Below are 19,455 nucleotides of genomic sequence, written 5' to 3'. Positions count from 1 at the left end.
TTTTTGGTGGGGTGTAGTGCTGTGCAGCAAAATGCAAGTCCTAAGTTTTTTTCTTTTTTTTTTTTCACTCAGCAAGTGAGGTATGAGAAGGCACATCCACACTAGCGACAAGAATGCACACGACACGCTGCTCGCAGCGATCGCGTATGCGGCACACACAGGCCGTCAAGTTCACGCTCGTGTTTTGCAGGACTGTGACATGACCTCACGTCCCAAGTTGTGTCGTTTTGTTCGAAACTTCTCCTTTGAACGCGCGCTTTGTTTAGCCGACTTTGCCTTTTGTCAAAGGCACCTGTGTTTCTTTCCACACCACTACACGTAATGCTTTAATGAGAAGATTTTCTTGCAAAGCTATTTCTTTCTTGGTGTCTTGTTAGCCATATGGGTAGGCTTAACGAAAATGGCTTTATTGGCTGTGCATGGCCTCAGAGATATTACGGCGCGCATATCTGAGCCCATACATTATGATTCTTTGCTTGTGAGATGGATGGCGCCAGAACTTCTCGTTTGTTATTTGTGCTCATTTCATGACCTGTAGTCATGTATGTGTAATACATGACCATAGGTCATGCGTATATATATGCTGCCGTAAAATGCAAGCAAGTAGTGACCTGGGTTTCTGTCGATGCTTCTGTCTCGCAGCTTTCAAAGGAGAACTACCCGAAGGGCGCCACATGCGTGTAGAAAACAAGACGTTTTATTTCGACATTGGGCAGAATACCCGAGGCATCTACATGCGCATCTCCGAGGTGAGTGGTGTTTCTCGAGGAGGCCGCTTTGTTTGTGCCAGGGGCATTCGGCTCAACTGCCTGTTCTGTCGGCTTAACGAATGCTCTCGTCATTGTCACCTCTGTGGCACCACAGGGGTTCTGACCTGTCATATCTGTTTTGGGGCCTTCTACAGTGTACCTGTTCACCCATGGTAACTGCTAGCGCAACAAGACGAGACGAGGAAGACGACAGGACACAATGCTGCTTTCAACTCCATTTTTTGGAGTTGAGAGTAGTTGAGAGCAGCGCTGTGGCCTGTCGTCTTTCTTATCTCATTTTGTTGTGCTAATGGTTCCTATGGACAAGCACCGACTAGACCGTCAACACATTGGGATACGCACATTGTGGGTAGATGTTTACCTCTAGCCACGGAGCAAGAAGTATTTAGGAGGTGAAACTCCCGTTAGGACGGGCATCCGTGGTTGTCAAGATAACGTCACCAACATAACATAAACATGCTTCGATGGAGGCACTTCAATTGGCGTGGTGCCTTGCGGCACAGAGCCACAACAACGGAGCAGGAAAAAAAATGAAATAAAAAAAGTGACGGTTGCATGAGCCGGCTTTAGGTGAACACGCCTGCGCATGCTTTTCGGCAGCGTTCGTGAGCAGATGACACCGGGCGTTCCGTTAGTGGACACGTAGTTTCTTTTTTTTCATACTTTTTCTTTTTTGTTGCATCAGTTTCTGCGAGCTTACCGTATTTACTCGCATAATGATCGCACTCGCGTAATGATCACACCCCTAAGTTTTGTCGTCAAAATTCGATTTTTTTTCCCCGCGTAATGATCGCACCCCGAACTTGCCGCAGCGATATGTCGTGTGCCAAGTCTAGCTGATGATCATCACGTTTACCATCTGTCGAACGCTACGTTAAATAACACTTCAAGACTCACCAAGTGAACTGCACGCACCAAACAGATTCCTAATTTTTGCCCACCCTTGGCGGAAACGTGCCGTATTAGGATAGCAGCAAAGACAAATGCCCTAGTTTTCACCACATGCCCGCCATGTGTTTCTACGTCTGTGGCAGCTGAACGCGCCCATCTCTGTTTCTGTGCTTTAAAAGCGGACATGGCTACGCTGTTGCCGCAAATTTACCGATTTAAACGAAAGAATTCATTATTTCGACGGAAGAAACTGTTTTGACGCGCGTGACGCACTCAGCGACCTCCACGACTCACGAAGAAAAACGCGTTCGCGTTCGCTTAGCTCCGTCAGCCGCCATGTTTGTTTTGGATCACGTGGTTTTGATATCCCGCAGTGTTACAGCGGCAGCCGCTTGTTGGTTGACTTGTTGTCATCCCGCAGCAACAAGCTGCCGACGAATTCCCATAATTCCTGAAAAAGCCGCGTCGCCGCCATCGCCGCGTTTTTATCGCCGTTCTGTAACGTGGTGGCGTGCTTTGTAGTTGCTTGTTTGAGTGCCGGTTCACGATGGGGCGATACGCGAGTTTCACTGCCGCGTTTAAGCTGAAGGCGGTTGATTACGCGCTCGAGCACGGCAACCACGCTGCCGGCAGGCATTTCGGCGTTGACGAAATCAGAATACAGGCATATCTAATGCGCTCGACGGAACGGAAGATAACCTTCTGTGGGACTGCGATGACACTGCCGGTTCCGACAGGGAATCGAGCGGCGACGACACTGACGCCAGTGACGCTTCAGACTCTGAATGAAAGTGAGGGGGTCAGTGAATGAAAAAATTAAAGGGCAGTATGCAATGCATGTAGTTCCTGCATAATGTGTGCGTTTATTACAAAGGTAAGCCTTAGTCTACTTTTATTTTTGGCTATGTTCGTGATAGCTATCGTAAGAATTCTGATACGCGACTTGTTTGCGTTTTCGGTGCTCGAAATATTATTTCGCGGAAAATTTACCTCGCGTAATGATCGCACCCCGAAGTTGGCGTCAATTTTTTTTAAAAAAAGGTGCGATCATTATGCGAGTATATACGGTACACAGGGAGTCCGCTGTGACGGAGCAAGAAATAAATCCGGTCGAACACGCTCCACGTTCAGGCCCTGTGTCACTGCGGGGGAACGGCAGCAACATGCCTAACAGCTTCCGTCGGCAACAGAAACGGCGGCAGTTTCCTTGACTGCCACCAGACGCTGCCAGCATGGTGTCGGCAGAAAACCCAGCATTTTTATTGCACAAGCGCACGCTCCATAGGCACTTACTACGTAGAATGTTTATTCGTTGTCATCGTCATTGTAGTTGTCCGCAACATCGCTTAAAGGCCGCGCTGTCGTGGCACCACTTGGTTGGTGCCATGGCTTCTGAAGCACAATTGGTGCAGGCGTTTCGCGAGCACATGTTTAAGGCACGACTACACTGCACGATCGCTTCCAGAAAACTGACCAACTCTGCGCTTGCGCCTCTGCCATGGGGACCACCACTAGCCTGAGCGAACTCGTCACCATGCAGCTACCGTAGTGTCGTGAAAATGACCCTCTGACGTGCATGCAGAGCCGTCTGCATATGGTAGCCTGAGATCGGCACGTGGTGAACCGCCATGTTGCTAGCACAGCCGGGCCTTAGGTAGGTGGCGGATGCGGTCAAATCTTGGTACTCGAATCTAAGCCGACCCCCCCACTTTCGCACATCGTTTTTTCGAAAGAAACATCGGCTTAGATTCGAGTAAATACGGTAATGGTTAGTGATGTAGCCTAATACTTCTTTGTTTCTCAGTGATTGCTACAGTCTCGAAAGCTCTCTTTGGCTCTTGAAGGCTAAGGCATTGTCTGAATTTACAACTGAAGTCCCTGCCGTGAGCCAAAACGTCGAAAAGCATTGTGAAAGCTTGTGGCAGTCATATATTAATCGTACTTCGGAGACGCAACAGTTAATCACGGCACGCGTGAAATATGCACTTTGGCCTAGCTGTGTTAATGTTTAAGGTTTAGGGGACCGGGTGAAATCTATTCCTGCTACTTTAAAAGGTTCCGAAACGGTCACTCTTTCAAGTGGTAACAGCGCAGTTTATTCGGAAAAGGGTACGTTCAACTATGATGTCCTTAACCCCCGTTTGTTCCCTGACCCACTCTGCTCTCTTCCTGTCTCTTAAGGTTACACCTATCATTTTCCTTTCCATCGCTCGCTGCGTCGTCCTCAATTTAAGTTGAACCCTCTTTGTAAGTCTCCAGGTTTCTGCTCCGTAGGTAAGTAGGTTGCAGCGATGGCGTAGTGGTAGAGCATCAGCTTCGCATGCAAGAGGTCCGTAGTTCGAATCCCGGTGCCGGACTATTCCCAACCGGATTAAAAAAAAAAAAAGTCCGCGTGATGATGGGAATTGTGTAAAAAGGCCTGGGGTGCAGCCTCACTGGCGACCACAGCCAGCAATGCACTCCCTCACCAGAGCAGGATTGGCCACCCTGGTGTAGTACTTGGCCACTACCTCCCACATGAATACACCAAATAACCCTCGGCCCTCAGTCCCCAGCGGCTGCGAAGCAACTGACCAAGGCGGCGGTCAGACCTGCGACACAGCAGAGGGTGCTAAGTTGTAGCATTGGCACACATTAGATCTTCCGATGACTTTTGTGACTAGCTGCCACCCTTTTATTATCGAGGAAAGTTCACCGACTTGTATTTCTTCTGCATTCATGGCTCCCAGGACACCATTTTCCGCTTCATCTTTGAGGCAAATTGTAGTATCCAAGCTGTAACACAGTCGGTATCAGGATGTTATACTATTAAAACAAGAACAAACGGCTTTATAGCCCTATTCAAATGTTCCGTGTGCCATTCCGATAATTCCATATGTTCCATGCGAAAATCCGTATGTTTTCCTTATATTTTCCATATGTTTCCGTAAAGTTCTTACGGAAACGTACGGAATTATTGGAATAGCCATACGGAACGTTTCTATAGACAGGGGACACGAGATATAATGACACAGCAGACAGGTCTTAAAGGCGTACTGACACCTATACAGACACGGCGCTAAGCAAGTGTGAAGCTCTGTAAACGCTAAGATATTTTATTTTGACATTAAAGTCTATTTTCTCACGACACACCTACTTATATCGACACTAGCGGACGTCAGGCTACAGTGTCAATTCTGGTGACTTCACACACCAGTATGACTAGTTGTGATGATGTCAGGTACAAAAGCATTCAATATGGCCACTTGTGTGTTGCCATAAATATCGAAAATGGCCGTGGAAACGTCACGATATCTTGCGCGAGCATGCGACGAGAAGCTCGTATCGTGTCGGTACGTTAGGGTACAGTAGGAAACGAAACTAGCATTTAAAAACTTACTCTAATTACAGTTATTTAAGAGTGCACTCACGCTTACCAGTACATTTTCTAGGCTCTTGAGGGCTTGATCTTTCATTTGACACAAAAAAGGGAGAACTGAGAATTTTCATGTCCGTACGCCTTTAATGATGTTCCAACCAGCCCAGCTATTTCTGCTCCTGCATGTTCAACTAATGCCAGCTCTTTCAGTACTCCTGTGAGTTGTCCGAGAGGTAACTCCGGAGGTTGCGACGATTGTGTGCCGAGAAGACGTGGGCCTTTCAACGCCCACTAGTTTACCATCATAGAGGCACTCGAAAATATCTCAGCGGCTTCAGGCCCCAGCTTCAAGCTCGGTCTTCGACCGAGCCTTTTCCTGTTACAATGTCAACATATACGGAACTCCACAGCATTTCTGTAGCTTCAGGGTAAGCAGACGACGTTTGTTCACGATGACTGCGGGTGGTCGCCGTCAAAAGAAAGTGGCTACGGGTCGGGCCGAATGGCGCTCTGGTCATACGAAAGACGGCAACATTAGGCAACGGTTGACTTGCACTGGCCAGCGTCTCCAACCACAGGTAGCGGAAAGCGTGTCACTCTTTGCCGGTGATACGCGTCCCTTTGCGACACGGCGTCCACATCTTGAGACACGACTTACTTTTACCATTTCCGTGCACTGTTGGCAAGAGAGAGACTATGAACACTCGGCGAATGGTAAATTGGCAAGGGAGAGACTATTGGCAAACGAGATACTCTGGGAAACAGATAGACAATCGAGGTGCTGCCCTTACGAGCTCTATGTCTGAAAGAGGGCTGGTTGGCGCAGGCCCCAGCCGCACTGTCGGATAATGTCCTTCTCGAGTTAGCTTGCCGAGACATGACTGGGTAATGCAGGGCAGAGCTGAGGTGTCGTGGTGGTTCTCTTCCCGGTTCCTTCTAGCATGGAGGGGTAGGTGATCACGGCAATGCGGGACGTGGCTGAAAAGAGCCTGCCACTCCATTCCACCAAGGACCGTTGCCTCACGCCTATGTACTTGTGCCAGGCCTCTGCAGCACCGTGAAGGTGGTTGATGGCCATCACCCATTTTAGATTTTCTGGCCAGGCGTGGTGAGAGCTGAGTGCATTGATAGTCGCCAGCCTTACATCAGCGTCATTTTGGAAACAGTGGAACTCGGTCAGTTCCGAAAGAGCCAGGGTTAAGGTGGCAGGCCGGAACCCGGAACCCAACATCACCAAGCAGTCAAATCTGTTGTGACATTTGCACGAGGCCACACAGAAGCTCCGCGCTGCTGTTGGGCAGGAGCCCGACGTGCCGAAGACCACGTCCGCAAAGTATGCGGCGGCCCGTGGTGGTGAGTTCGACAGCCAGGGAAGTGCGGCCTAGGAAGCCCTTGGTGTCTGAGATGATTGTTGAGTCTTGTGCGTGGTATAGTGGCCATGGGGAAGTGTGAGCGACGTCCGCAGGCGAGAGGAGCCCGTGCGCATTCTTGGTGCGAAGTTGCATGGTGCCGGTTAAAGGCCAACTCCAGCGATTTTTCGAGGTCGATGGATCTCAATGAAATTCGCTGGGTACGTTCCTTTGCACGTTTCCGTCATTTATGCCAAATTACAGGCGTGAGAGATGCGCAGATTGTTTGCAAATGAGTTTTAAAGATTGTCCGCAAATGCCCTCCTGGCTTCCCACAATTATTGGCAACATTGCGTCTGTGATGTCAGTGTTGGCAAGGCGGCGGAAGTGACGCAGCCGAGGGCACCGTTAACTTCGGCGCTTAGGCCGCTATGGCGAGCGTCTGCTGTGCACAAGGCGACAGACAGCGTTGGTTTGGCCGGCGCTTCGCTGCTCATCCCGGCTGTCACAGTTTTCATACTCCGCGCCGGCGTGACCGGCATGCCTTGCACGACTTCCGGTTCGTTCGTAACAACGTCTACGTCATACGCAGACAATACACTCGGTTGGGTTTCGGTTTCGGTGTTGCGCTTTTTACTTATTTAAAATTATTCTCCAATTTGCCGAGTATTTCTGCTATCTGGCCCGTAACAGGAGCGTCTCGGAACATAAAAGCACCATTACTTTGACATGGCCAAAAAATCGCCGGAGTTGGCTTTTAAGTAGTGCCCTGAAACCACCGGGTTGCCCTGTCGGCTGCGCCATTGTAAGGAAAGAAACACACGTACCGCCATATCGCTGGCTGTTCTATTCTCTAGCGTCATCCTTTCCATGTTCGTGCTTGCCAAGCGTGCGCCGGTGCCCGAGCGCTGCTTCGTCTTCTTTACAGAAGACACGACAGTGAACAAAACAAGGAACCGTTTGTCTTTACTAAAGCAGAAAAAAAAATGACTATGAGCCCAGGCTCTCTTTTTCTTTTGCAGCAAAGCTGTATATGGCTAGCCGAAACCAAAATTAGTCCGTCCTATGTGCACAAGAATTCCCAGCACGTATGTGTCACAGAAGTTAGGCAAGCTCCACCACTTACCACTGGTCCATTAAAAGTGAAGAAGGCAACACATGGGCGGCAAACACCAACGAAGGTTTTCTGGACAGAGGCAACCAATGAATTGGAAAGACGTTAAGGGGGGGGACGTGGCAATGGGAATGGTAAATTTGGTCAAAATGTTCAATTTTTCAATTTTTTTTTTTTTCTGCAATCCTCGGACCGTGTCTTAGGTCATGGTGAAATATTAGACCAAAATAAACAGTAGAAGTTGAAAAAAGAGAAGCATTTTACTAGCGTGCTGTCATCAGAAACGATGAGAAAATTGGGCTTTAGAAAATGAAAATCTGCTGTTTTCCCTCGACACAATGCCACCGTATTGGCGTCATCATAGAGAGGACAGATAGAGCTCAAGATGGCCACACAGCTGCATTTCTCCAATGAAAAATAAAACCAGCTTCCTACTGAGTTCCATTTTCTTAGCTTTTAGCTCCATTTTCTTTGAGCTCCCATTTTCTCGGCTTTCATTTTTTGAACAGTTGCTATCAATCATCCCTGTGCCATTTCTCAACAAATAAGGACATAACCATTCCGTTTTCTGCGCCTAGATCCTGAGACATTGGTGAGTGCCGTAAAGCTGTCCATATTTGCCTGCACATCATACAGATTTTGATAATTGGCTTTTTTTTAAAGTTGTTAGTAAGACCATGAGTACAAGCAATTTCAAAAATTTTTTTGTGCGCTTATTTGAACACTAAAAAATAAACCAATAGCTTTACGGCACAGAATGGGCCCCTGTGAATATGCTTGTGCGAAAATCTTGACGAACTTATGTCTAATTCATTAATCAATTTTGGGATGACAGACAGTGAGAGTCTTATCAAGTCTTGTAACTCAAACACTACTACAGATAACTCAAAACAGATTTCAGTCATAATACCAGCACAACGTATCACATCTGCATGCCAAATTTCAACACTTTATCTCCAGAAATAACCAAGATAGTTTTCATTGCCACATACCCCCTTAATGAACTGTCGGGATTAACCCAGTGATAAATATCAGGGCTGCATGTTTCAGCATTGCTGGTTAACCAGAGTGGTTGGCTAGTGTTTTTTTTTTTTTACTGGCAGCATATCACTTCTCCCAAGAAATATTTTGGCTACGCCACTACCAGGGTTGCCAGGTCGAAAATACAAAAAATAGCCAGAAAATTGAGAAAAGTAGCCAAAATGTAGCCAACTTGAGCCAAGGGCAGTAAAAGTAGCCAAAATCAGCCACGCATGTGTGAAATCAACTTCTGCATTTGTATTTAAATGACTATATGCAAAAGCCTTCCGGCGAAATTGTAAATATGTGCTGCCTGAACAATTCAAATCATCATTCCGGAGATTTCAGCATAAATTCTTGACTTTAGCAATCATTTCATGCATGACGACATAGTGTTCGCGCTGTTGAAAAAAATGAGTCTTTCTCCACGCGCCTTGCGTGACTTCTCTTGAAATGACTAGAAGTTGCCACAATAAAATTGAGTCTACGGCATGAGTTACGGCATTGAAACATAAATGGAAGCCTTTTCGCAAAAATTTCTTCCGTGATGACGAATCCAGAGTCGCAGTCCGTACTAAGCCTAAGAAACGATAGAAGCAGTTCGTCAGATATCCAAGAAGGATTGTTTGTTGGGTGAGTTGGTACGATAATTCTAAAGAGAGCACCAAAAAAAAACAGTACACAAAAGGCAGAAGCGGCCACAGGAGCGCTCACTAACAGCTGTTATTAGTGAGCGCTTGTGTTACCGCCTTTTCCTCTCGCATTCTGGTTTTTCAGTTCTCACTTGAAATGTCGGATATACTATTTCTAATGTCGATGAGTGCACAGCGCCCTGGATGCGGAGCGCTCTCGATTCCTGTTCACGTGCAATTTCGGTTTAAAGCCACGTTCAGCAATGGGTGATCTGCAAAAACAGGCTCCATGCAGCAGTTCCCGCCGAGTCCCGACCAGGCATCCAAAAGCATTGTTTAGCGTGCGCGACGCCGTCTTGACTGGCAGGTTATACACGTTTAGTTTTTTTTATATTTATGTTATGATCGACCATTGAACCTTACGCCTGCTTAAGCCACAGCGCCATCCTTCTCATTAAAATTCATTATCCGCGTAATCAAAATGGAAAATTCAGTTATTGGAGCCGGAAGCACGCTTTGCACCATACACTCGAACACCAGTGGCTGCGACATCACCAGATATTGATAATTTTACTCAAATCGAGGGGACAAGAAAGTAGCCAAAAAGGAGCCAAGTAGCCAAGACAATTTTTCTGCCGCCACCGGCCTAAAAAAGTAGCCAATTTGGCGCAAAGTAGCCAAACCTGGCAACCCTGGCCACTACTGCCAGTTAAGGTGTTGACAGCCTTTTTGCTTTCAGCTAGATCAATGTCAGAGATGTTATAACCTTGCTGCTCGAGCTTGTCAATGAAATCTTTACTCAGTCGTGTAATGGATTGGTGGCAGATCTTCGTCGTTATGACAGCTTTGATCTGCAGTGACTTGCAACTATGCACTGAAGTTGGAGCGACAAACACGCACTGGAAAGTCTTTTTTTTGTCCTGTTGTCCACCAAAAAATCTTACTGCAGGACATTCGGGACCGATACTCGGCAACAGGGTTGCCAGGTTGAAAAGACAAGAAAATAGCCAAGAAATGAGAAAAACTAGCCAAAAAGTAGCCAACTTGAGCCAAGGGCAGTAAAAGTAACCAGAGGAGCCACGCGTATGCGAAAAAACAGCGATGTCGTTGTTTAAATGACTAAATGCAAGAGCCTTTTGGTGGAAACGTAAATAGTTACAGCAAGAACCCTTTCAAAGTCATAATTCCTGAGAATAAAGCGTAAATTGCTGAGCACTCACCTTATGCAGAATGACGAACTTTCTCGCACTGTTGCAGAAATGACACTCTCTTTCTGAAAGCTGGCGAGTAGCTTTCAGCGCCCTCGCTTGCATGAAAGCAGATAGAAAGCGCTTGAAGCGTGCGACAAATCCCTGTCACTTCGCTCGTACTTGACAGATTCTAAAAATTTGTATGCCAGTTGATTCGTGAGTCAATAGTCACATTTAATGAAGTCATTCGATGATTACATGGAAAAGTGTTTCCCCTTTAATGTTGCGTTCAGCAACAGGTGGTCTGCAAAAGGAGGACCCACGCAAGAGTGCTTCCCCCAGCCACGTATCCAAGAGTATTTTCTTTTGTGTAATGCAAACGCCAAATTCAATTCTGGGAGCTGTAAACACATCTCCTGTGTTTTGACACCGCATACTCGAATACTAGCGGCTGCAACGTGACAAGATATTGATAACGTAGTTCGAATCGTGGGAACAAGTAAGTGGCCAAGTGTCGCGTATCTCGGGAGTGCTTGCAGTGTGGATGGGATTGAGAGAGACAGACGGGAGACGGCGGTGGCACGGCAAACAAACTTCGTCTTACACAACGCGGCAAAAAAATTAACAACACACTCCAAACTCACGAGAAAAAGTGACACATGCAAAAGATACTGAGCTAGTGCGGCATATCTAACTAAAATAACAAATAATTCAAGCGCACAGCTCCCCTAGCTTGAAACAGTCTGGCCACTAGGGCTTCTCAGTCTGTCGCTACCCCAATCGAACGTTCTCACTGTTTGTGGTGTTCGCTGACTCTGGTTCGGTGACAAAGTTGACGCCATGTCCCATCGTTGAAGTTCCTGTAGACATCTTACAGTCATCACCGTTGATCAGCCGACTCGCCAGCTCTCTGCGTCGCCCATACCCTGGTCTTCGTTGAAAACTTCAGTCTTGCAAGGTTAGGCCTAACTCTCGGCCTCTGCTCAGTGCCACTCAACCAAACTGCCGACGTGGCTCTCTGACGATTCAACTGTGGGTTGCAGTCGTCTTGTCGAGATGGTGAAGTGCTGCAGATGCCCTGAGAACTGCTGCAATGAGGCTGCTGCAAGCCCAGGAAGTCTCACTCAGTTGACACCGAGGTCAGCGGCCCCCCCACCCCCCCCCCGGCCCTCTCGTGCCGCTGCCTCCAGAACTGGGCCCCTGCTTCTCTCGTTACGGGTGCGACGCTGGCTTTCACCACCTTGCTCGTCTCGAACTCCACCGAACGATGCCAGTTTCTTCTCCTGGGGTTCCTCGCCTCGGCTCGGGTCGCATGCCAGGCGCAGTAAAAGCACGCCATTGGCCTTCCCCGGCCAATGGCGTGCGCGGACGTGGCAGGAGTGCACACCGTCGGGGGATTTTCCATGCCCCGCACACCATCGCCACATTCTGACTTTCAGCACGTGCCTCATGCCCCTTTACTCATGACACCAAGACGTCTTTTCTGTCTTCACCGGCCTAAAAAAAAAAAAAGCCAAATTGGTGGAAAGTAGCCAAACTTGGTTGGTAGCTCTCAAGTCATTGTGAAGGTGATTCAGGCATTCGCTGAGAATGCAAAGATGCCACATCGTGTGGACCAAGCGTTGGCTCGATATCATTGATAAGCAACGTTAACTGCAACCTCTCGGCCAAGGTGGAAGAATAAGAGAGGTGTGTGAACTGGCCTCCAAATGCAATAGAAGACTCGCTGTAATTGTGCACTTTCTGCGACAGATGGCGCGAGACAGGGCCGTACCCAGGATTTTTTTTTCAGGGGGTGTTTGTGTGTAGAACGGCTAACTTTGGCAACTGGTGGTCGCTGTGAGGGCGTGCAATTATTTTAGTGTCACCCGAAAAGTTATTGAAGCGTGAAAAGATTTCGGGGGGGTGTCAGAACCCCCTCAACCCCCCCTTAATTACGGCCCTGGCGCGAGACATTGGGGGGCCTTGCGTTGAGGTCTCGCTGGCTTGCTGTATGCGTATAAGGAAAGCATAGCTGAGCCATTATGAGCGATAAAACGAGTTCCAGAGCCTATTTTTGCGTATTTTCGTTTTCTTTTTTTTTTTCAAGCTATGGCGATTGACTGCTGTGAAAGACACTGAAGTGAATGTAGGCGCGTATAAATGGACGTCAGAGAAACGCAGCTAGCCAAGTGGCTCCTTCAGTCTGCAGTTTGTATTACAGTAAATAACGGTGACTACGAAATGAGAAGCAGCCAAACACCTACGCGAGCCCCCTAGTCACATGACAATGCCTGTGAATCGATGTATTTGAATAAGAGGCACATGCTACATATATGCGTCGCCACTGCGATGATGATTGTGCTGTTGCACAACGAAGCAAAGGGTGCTTAGTGGGGTGATGTTTCTTTTGAGCGTTTAGGAGTCAAATCATTCCTTATTTTGCTTCAGTTTTCACGTTGAATAACGGCTCTGCCATCAGTCTTATATCATAGATGCACGATCGGCTGTCATTGATTTTCCATATTGTGCGTGTAGTCTATCCCATATTGCTCCGTATATTTGAACATCTGCAGGCTGCGATACCCACATTTGCTTTTGTACAAGCCTACGATGCATTGGTCCGTGTCTTCTTGAGTTATAATGGAGTGCCTGAACGTCATCACCCGACTTGTGTTTTCATTTTCATCAACCAGCTTCACGTCACATTTACTAAATATAGTCACGCAGTTTTTATAAGTCAGCTGTCGTTAAGTTATGCATGCATAGCAATGAATTTAACCTGCTCACAGTTTTTCTATAGTTCCTGCCAACGAATGCTTTCACAGTAACAGAAGTTGTGTAAAAAGCGTTCGAATTCAACTTATTTGATTTCATTAGAACGCCATGCTGTAAAAAGTCACTAACTTGCGTGTTTATTTTAGTGGTACCGAATCTTGATATAGCTGTTTCCGGAACAGGGACGGGATTGCAGGCATGAGTTTGGCAGATACGTCGAGCGTGCCTACACAAGAGTTGCAGATATAGGCAAAAGGTAAAAGCTTCATTGTAGCGTTAGCTACACTTGCCTAGCCAGAGCCGATTTCGCATGGATGGTCATGAGCCGTGCTGCGCATGTACGAGGATCAGTGATGTCACACAGCTGGGTCGCCGGAGCTGGCATCTCACGCGCTCCCCGACACCTGCCGCGCGCGACTCGCCGCTGCTGGCCTGCACTGCATTCGGGAGGAGTGACGTCGTAGCCATAGACACAGTGGCGCCGGAGCGCGCTGCAGCTATTCGCCTTCACTGTGCAGTTGCCATCTGACACTGTGCTGGAGCCACTGCCGCTTGATAGCGCCTCTGACTGGCGTTTGCAGGTGGGTAACGCCATGAGAAGGAGAGCGCAAATGCTGGCTCGACGGCGCAGAAGAGCCGAGAAGCTTATCTCATCGGATCCTGAAGTAGTTGCCTGGCAATTAGCGGTTCAGTGTACGAAGAATGAACAGAAGAAGGCTAATGATCCTAGACAATCTGGAAAGCTAAGAATAATCAGCTGCACCTTTGCTAACGCTACGTATATCCTGGCATAGACGAGCTAAGCCACTGCAAATTTTTGACAAGGCAACCCACATTTGCATAAAGACCATGTGTATTTGCATATTCTCGTTGATTTGCATGATTTGAGGAGCGCTGAAAGGAGTAAATGGACTTACGGCTTCCGACGGCATGGAAAGTTCTTTCATTAACTTCAGCTCTGAAAAAACAATGGTTTTCACGTTGCCGTCCTTCTAGCCTATGTATACCCGCCCACAAAGGTTTTTTCAGGACGTGGGCTCCATGGAAAATGCGAATTTCTACTCTGTTAGTGCACGGCGCTTCTAACCTAGCGGATAGCTGTATGGGTAGCAGGCACAACTACAGGCTGGAACATTTATTTGGAGGCTGTGTGCTCAGACAAAAAGCGGGAACGTAGCTTTCTCGGAAATTTCGTGTTCCGCAAAACTGGTACACCCCGTGTCTGAGGGAAGAAAATATAATGGAATTGCATCAAGCAAGCGGGAAAACGCGGAACATTCTCTGAGAGACAACCCATTGCAGCCTCGTTCTTCACCTGGTCCACACACATCAGCAGTGCCTGCAGAGTTGCTGGATACAATTCAATCGATGACGTGCGTGAAGGTTAGTGGTCACTGGCACTTAAACTTCACCAGGTGTAGCACCTTTCTTCGACGAGACAGGAAGTGTCCTTTCAGCCGGCCTCTTCCTGCTTTTAGAATCTTTGGAGAGGTATGCCGGGCAGTTGGGGAATGTCGGCACAGCGTCCTTTGACAGAGTCGCCCGTCGCGGCACGTTCATCAGTGTGTGTTCTCTGTGGATGTGCCGTCCATTCCTTGCACACGAGTTTGGGCTAAAAACGTTTTTCGCAGACAAAATTTGTCACTCAGAGGACTCGATCCTTCCTCGAGATTGCTCACCTCCACAAGATCATTGTCTTTTGGTGCACAAAACAGCGAAAACTTTCCGTGCACGTCTTGTACCCAGTAGTGCAAAGGGGTGCAAAACATTTTCCCCCGTTATGCACGAGTGAGCTCCACTGACTGTTGCAAAAGCTCGTACAAAATGACTTAAGTGCTTGAATTTTCCCATTAGCTCAATGCGCAAGACAGGCCCCTAACAACCAATGCTATCTACTGGCGAGAGCCAGAAACTACAGTGAGCTTGTGCCACACTCTCTCCGCAGCTTCGCCATGCAGTTCACACACCTCTCATATCCTTCCACTGTGCTCTCGGTCTTGTGTTTCAGTTTGAGTGCTTCCATGCTTTGAAACCTCAGTGAGCAGCTAAATGTCGGGGTACAATGAAGTGGTAGGCAGGAAGGCGACTTCCTTGGGGCCATTGATGTGGGTTGCTGTTCTGATGAGTTTCGGCACCACTTGGAGGAAATCAAGCCACCCATTGTGTAAAGAAAAGAAGAAAATGAAGAGAGTTTATTGAGAATAAATCGTAGCTCAACTCGTGGGTAGCTGATGTTGCGTGACATTCGAAGGCACGAGAGCACTACTTCTTGGTCGCTCTTGTTCCACTTGTGTACACACATATGGACCAAAACGAGAGAGAGAGAGAGTGAGTGTGGGGGGACGCTAGTTCAAGCTGCAAATGGTGCTGCGCACAAATTTTCAAACAGAAACGTTATGTTCAAAAAGTTGCTGGCATGCCCGACTGCCAAAAAAAAGTTTAGGAGCCCTTCCGCTATCGAGAAAATGGGGTTGAGCGAAGCTTGGCATGTACGCGCCCGACCTAATACTTTTCTTCGTTTTTTGTTTCTTTCTTTCTGTTATTCCTGGTGGAAGCGAAATGACTCTGATTGGTTGCGGGCGGAGCTTGAGTATGCACGCATGCCATTGACATCGTGCCCAATGACCGGAACGCTTGGTCGTGCATTCATATCAGGCAACAATGAAATGTGGCAACGTAAAATGACAAGTCACACCATTAAGAGATCACATTGCCATATCAGGAATGGCCGATCACCGACAAGCCCATGATTGAGAGAGCATCAATTATTGGAAAACAGCGCATACAGATACGCATGTGACTGGTGCACCTTCGAGGGCCACATTTCTGTACACTCGCCGTGTTTATCGCATACTTTGCCGCTGCCGTCACCAAAATCTGTAACTCGTAACAAGCTTCGCTTGAAAATCTCGAGACGGTTCCATTTGGCGAAAGTGGGTGACCAGCGTTGCTGACGGGCACGAAATCACCGGGTCTTTCACATCGGACAGCACCTCCATTGGAATCTGTGACTAGCGACATTTGCTTAAAAAAGAAAAACGAAAACACCTCGTTGGACACACCAGCCCCCCAAACATGCAGCCTGCAGCTGAGGATGGGGAGGGGTGGCCCGTGAAAATGTGTTTGGCATTTCTGGTTCGCATGCCTGACAGACCAGGCCATGGCTTCCCCAAATTGGAAGCAGAGGTTCATGTGAAGCAGGGTCTGCGGGCAGAAAGGGCTGTTTGGGGTCCACCATGTAGACCCACGATTATGAATTGTAGTCAACTAATACGGCGATCTGGGCGAGTTGGTATATTAACATCTTCGGGTAAATGTGCAGCGCGGCACAGACGAAGGACGAGAAACGGACGACACGAGCGCCGATTCATGTAGTGCGACCTGTAGTCGAGTCACGCTACGGTTTTTGGGAGGCAAGGGAGTAGTTTGGCCTTCATGCGGCAGCCTGTCAGTTGTCAAGATAGGACGCTTCAAGAAAGAGTGCACTGGCGAATTATTCTTTGGCCACTCTACCGTCATAAGTTAGGTTCATTTTTTGGAACAAAAATATGGGGGTTGAGGTTTCGACCTAGAATTTCTCGCTGAAATTGTCACTCACCATCATGGCTACAAGCGGCGCTGACTAACACTCCCAGGCCTCATGCACAGATATACCCGATAAAGTGTACGGGAGGACGACTGCCGCCGTATAGCTCAATTGTTAGCGCACGTTGAACGCGTTATCCGAAGGTTGCAGGTTCAGTCCCTGCCGGCGGCAAGTTGTCTTTTCGTCCACTCCACAATTACTACAATTGCTACAACACACTTAATTACTATAATACACGTATCGCAGTTACTACAATACACTTAAAAACTGTACAGTTAACATCCCCTATACCTTTCTTGGCTTCACTATCTGCTGGTTTTCATCAAGGTTGCTTCAAACGAAGAAACGAGCCCTCAAGATTTTCTTCTCTCATTCGCTGAAACTTCAGCATTCATCTGTCAGTGGGATGCCGCAGATTTCAGTGTCTCTTTTTCCTAGTTTGGCCAGATGAGCTTGATAAAATTTTGTTAAACTAGCTACGTGAAGCGTCCGGCTCTCGTAGAACACAACATAATCAATTTCCATTGTCAAAGTGCGACCTAGGCCCTAGCGGATGCCGTCAAAACGTACAATGTCACGGTGAGTTGGTCTGGGAACCTCTAGGGTGGTGTCGGCACCCGTATTTTTTTTTTTTTGCACGTGTTTTTCAGCTTACTAAGCATCTTCCCATGGAAAGAGGGGTGTTATTAATAGGGTAATTTAGATCTATAACAGACCTAATATTCACTGATGGGCTATTTCGTGGGGCATAATATTGATGAAGCAGTGCACAAAGCGCACAATCACGCACAGGTAAAAATGACGCAAACACATTTGCAGTCCAGTGCTTGCGTTTGCATAACTTTTATGCGGGTGCTGGACACGAGCGCTGGAATGCAACTGTGTTAGCGTAATTTTTATGTGCACGTAATTGTGTGTTTTGCACGCTCCTTCATCAATATCATAGTACAAGAGGCATCATTTTTGTCTCCCTCTTGTCCCCCATAGCCTCACAGAAAGCATGGTAACTGGCAATGCTTTGATTTGGGAGATGCGTTAACCTTGTTAGGGGCGAAGCACCTTAGGTTCTCGGCTTGTTGGCATATCATGTCATCGTCACGGTTCATCATGAACGGATGTGCACCACAAAAATTGGGTGAATCCCACGACTTGCCACCGGTCCATACTAATCTATGCATATTACGAGCTAAAGGTTCGTCGTTACTGCCTAAAACTAGAGCTGTGCGAATAGCAAAATTTTGGGTGCAAAACGAATTCGAATATTGAAGTGTGAGTGCGAATCGAATCGAATATTTTTCGAATATTTCTCGAATATTTCTAGAACATTTTTTGAATACTTCGAAGCGAAATTGCAGAAACAAAAGCTAGAAAGGATTCCTAAGCATATTCATATGAGATAACAACATGAAAGTGTTTCTTTTCGCTAGGTTGATGAAGCACTGGGGCGGCGTGTTTCATAGTTGTCTTATCAAGAATGAGGCAGTGTAGAGGACGAATTGTATTTATGTACATGGTTTGGTGCAACCAAAGTGTTGCCGACAACACTTTACATGTGATAGGCAAAGATGTCATTTCCTCAGCCTCTCGTCCTCTTGCAACTTCTGTGGAAGCCCAACTGATGTGGCGGACAAGGATGTGCTCCCTTCAAGTCCGGAGTTCCAAATCTGCCTCGTAGACGTTGATACATAAGAACATCTGAAATTTTGGATGCTAAAAAGCTTCGGCTTCCGATTTGTCGGACTTCCTGCCGAAGTTTCAGGTCCAAAACGGCATTAATTGAGCCCCCACCTCTGCCACATCTTTCATCTCCATGTTGGAACCAGGAGTTAGTACATTTGAGACCGTAGCGGAGCTTGAAAGGCACCTTTGCCGCAATACCGGGGTGTGATGAGGTGAAGCATATTGAAAATCTAGGGACCACTTCCAATCGGACGTTGACTGTGTCTTGGCAAAGTTCGACCGTAACGGAGCTTGAAAGGCAGCTTTGCCGCAATACGAGAGTGTAATGAGGTGAAGCATATTAAAAATCTGAAGGGGTTACTTTCAATCGGACGATGACTGTATTTGTTTTTGGGAAGTTCGAATAGTTCGAATAGTAAAATTCCAGTGCGAATCGAATCGAATAGCAAACACTATTCGAAAAATATTCGAAATATTGAATATTCGCACACCCCTACCTAAAACATTATGTTTGGCTTAGCAGTGGTGTCAGAATCCCCGATGAAATTTACCAAGGTGCTCAAGTTTCTTATCTAAAACCAGAGACACAAACGTGGATCTCTACGGTAAAGTCATCTATTTGAAACGCTACTTCTTGAAACATATCTGCAAAATGATGGTGCTTTTTACTTGCCACCAGTCCACTAAAAATGGAAGAAAACAACAGTTAGCCCAACAAATAGTCAACGGTTTTAGTGGAGCTGAAACACCCTTCCCTACATGCCGTAGGGAACTGAAGCTGGGTTTGTAGGGAAGAAGAAGAAGAAGCACCTTAGGGTAAGCTGCATTCCAACACAGTTTTCCGACGACGTTAGTGAAACTGAAACACCCTTCCCTACATGCCCGGTTTCAGGCGTGGCACCACTAGTGCCTCTTGGAAGAAATCTCTTTCAAAACAGTGTGGGGAATTACCTCGGTCAGGCCCTGCTTCTTCTTCTGTCTTACATTTCCGTTTAGCAGCGATTTTGCTGTGGGAAATACTGGTGCGCACTGCATGCTTTGCCCCTCGCCAATTTCGCATGTATTGTCAGGGCAATTTTTTGTTTCTAAATGGCTCCCCACAAGATTT

The 19,455-nt window shown here is 47.3% G+C and overlaps 1 protein-coding gene across 3 annotated transcripts in view; it reads left to right on the top strand.

The window, feature by feature from the left end:
* Positions 1-19,455, top strand: part of LOC119405343 (transcriptional activator protein Pur-beta) — a 119,923-nt gene that overhangs the window by 83,486 nt on the left and 16,982 nt on the right. For all 3 annotated transcript variants that reach the window (XM_049419261.1, XM_037672177.2, XM_049419260.1), the window contains exon 6: positions 643-749. In XM_049419261.1, coding sequence (XP_049275218.1) covers positions 643-749 — 107 coding nt within the window. The remainder of the gene's footprint in view (positions 1-642; positions 750-19,455) is intronic.

The sequence above is a fragment of the Rhipicephalus sanguineus genome, chromosome 9 (genome assembly GCF_013339695.2).
Source record: "Rhipicephalus sanguineus isolate Rsan-2018 chromosome 9, BIME_Rsan_1.4, whole genome shotgun sequence".
Taxonomy (NCBI): Eukaryota; Metazoa; Arthropoda; class Arachnida; order Ixodida; family Ixodidae; genus Rhipicephalus; species Rhipicephalus sanguineus.
The sequence above is the reverse complement of the archived record's forward strand: the minus strand, read 5'-3'. Positions and strand labels throughout refer to the sequence as shown.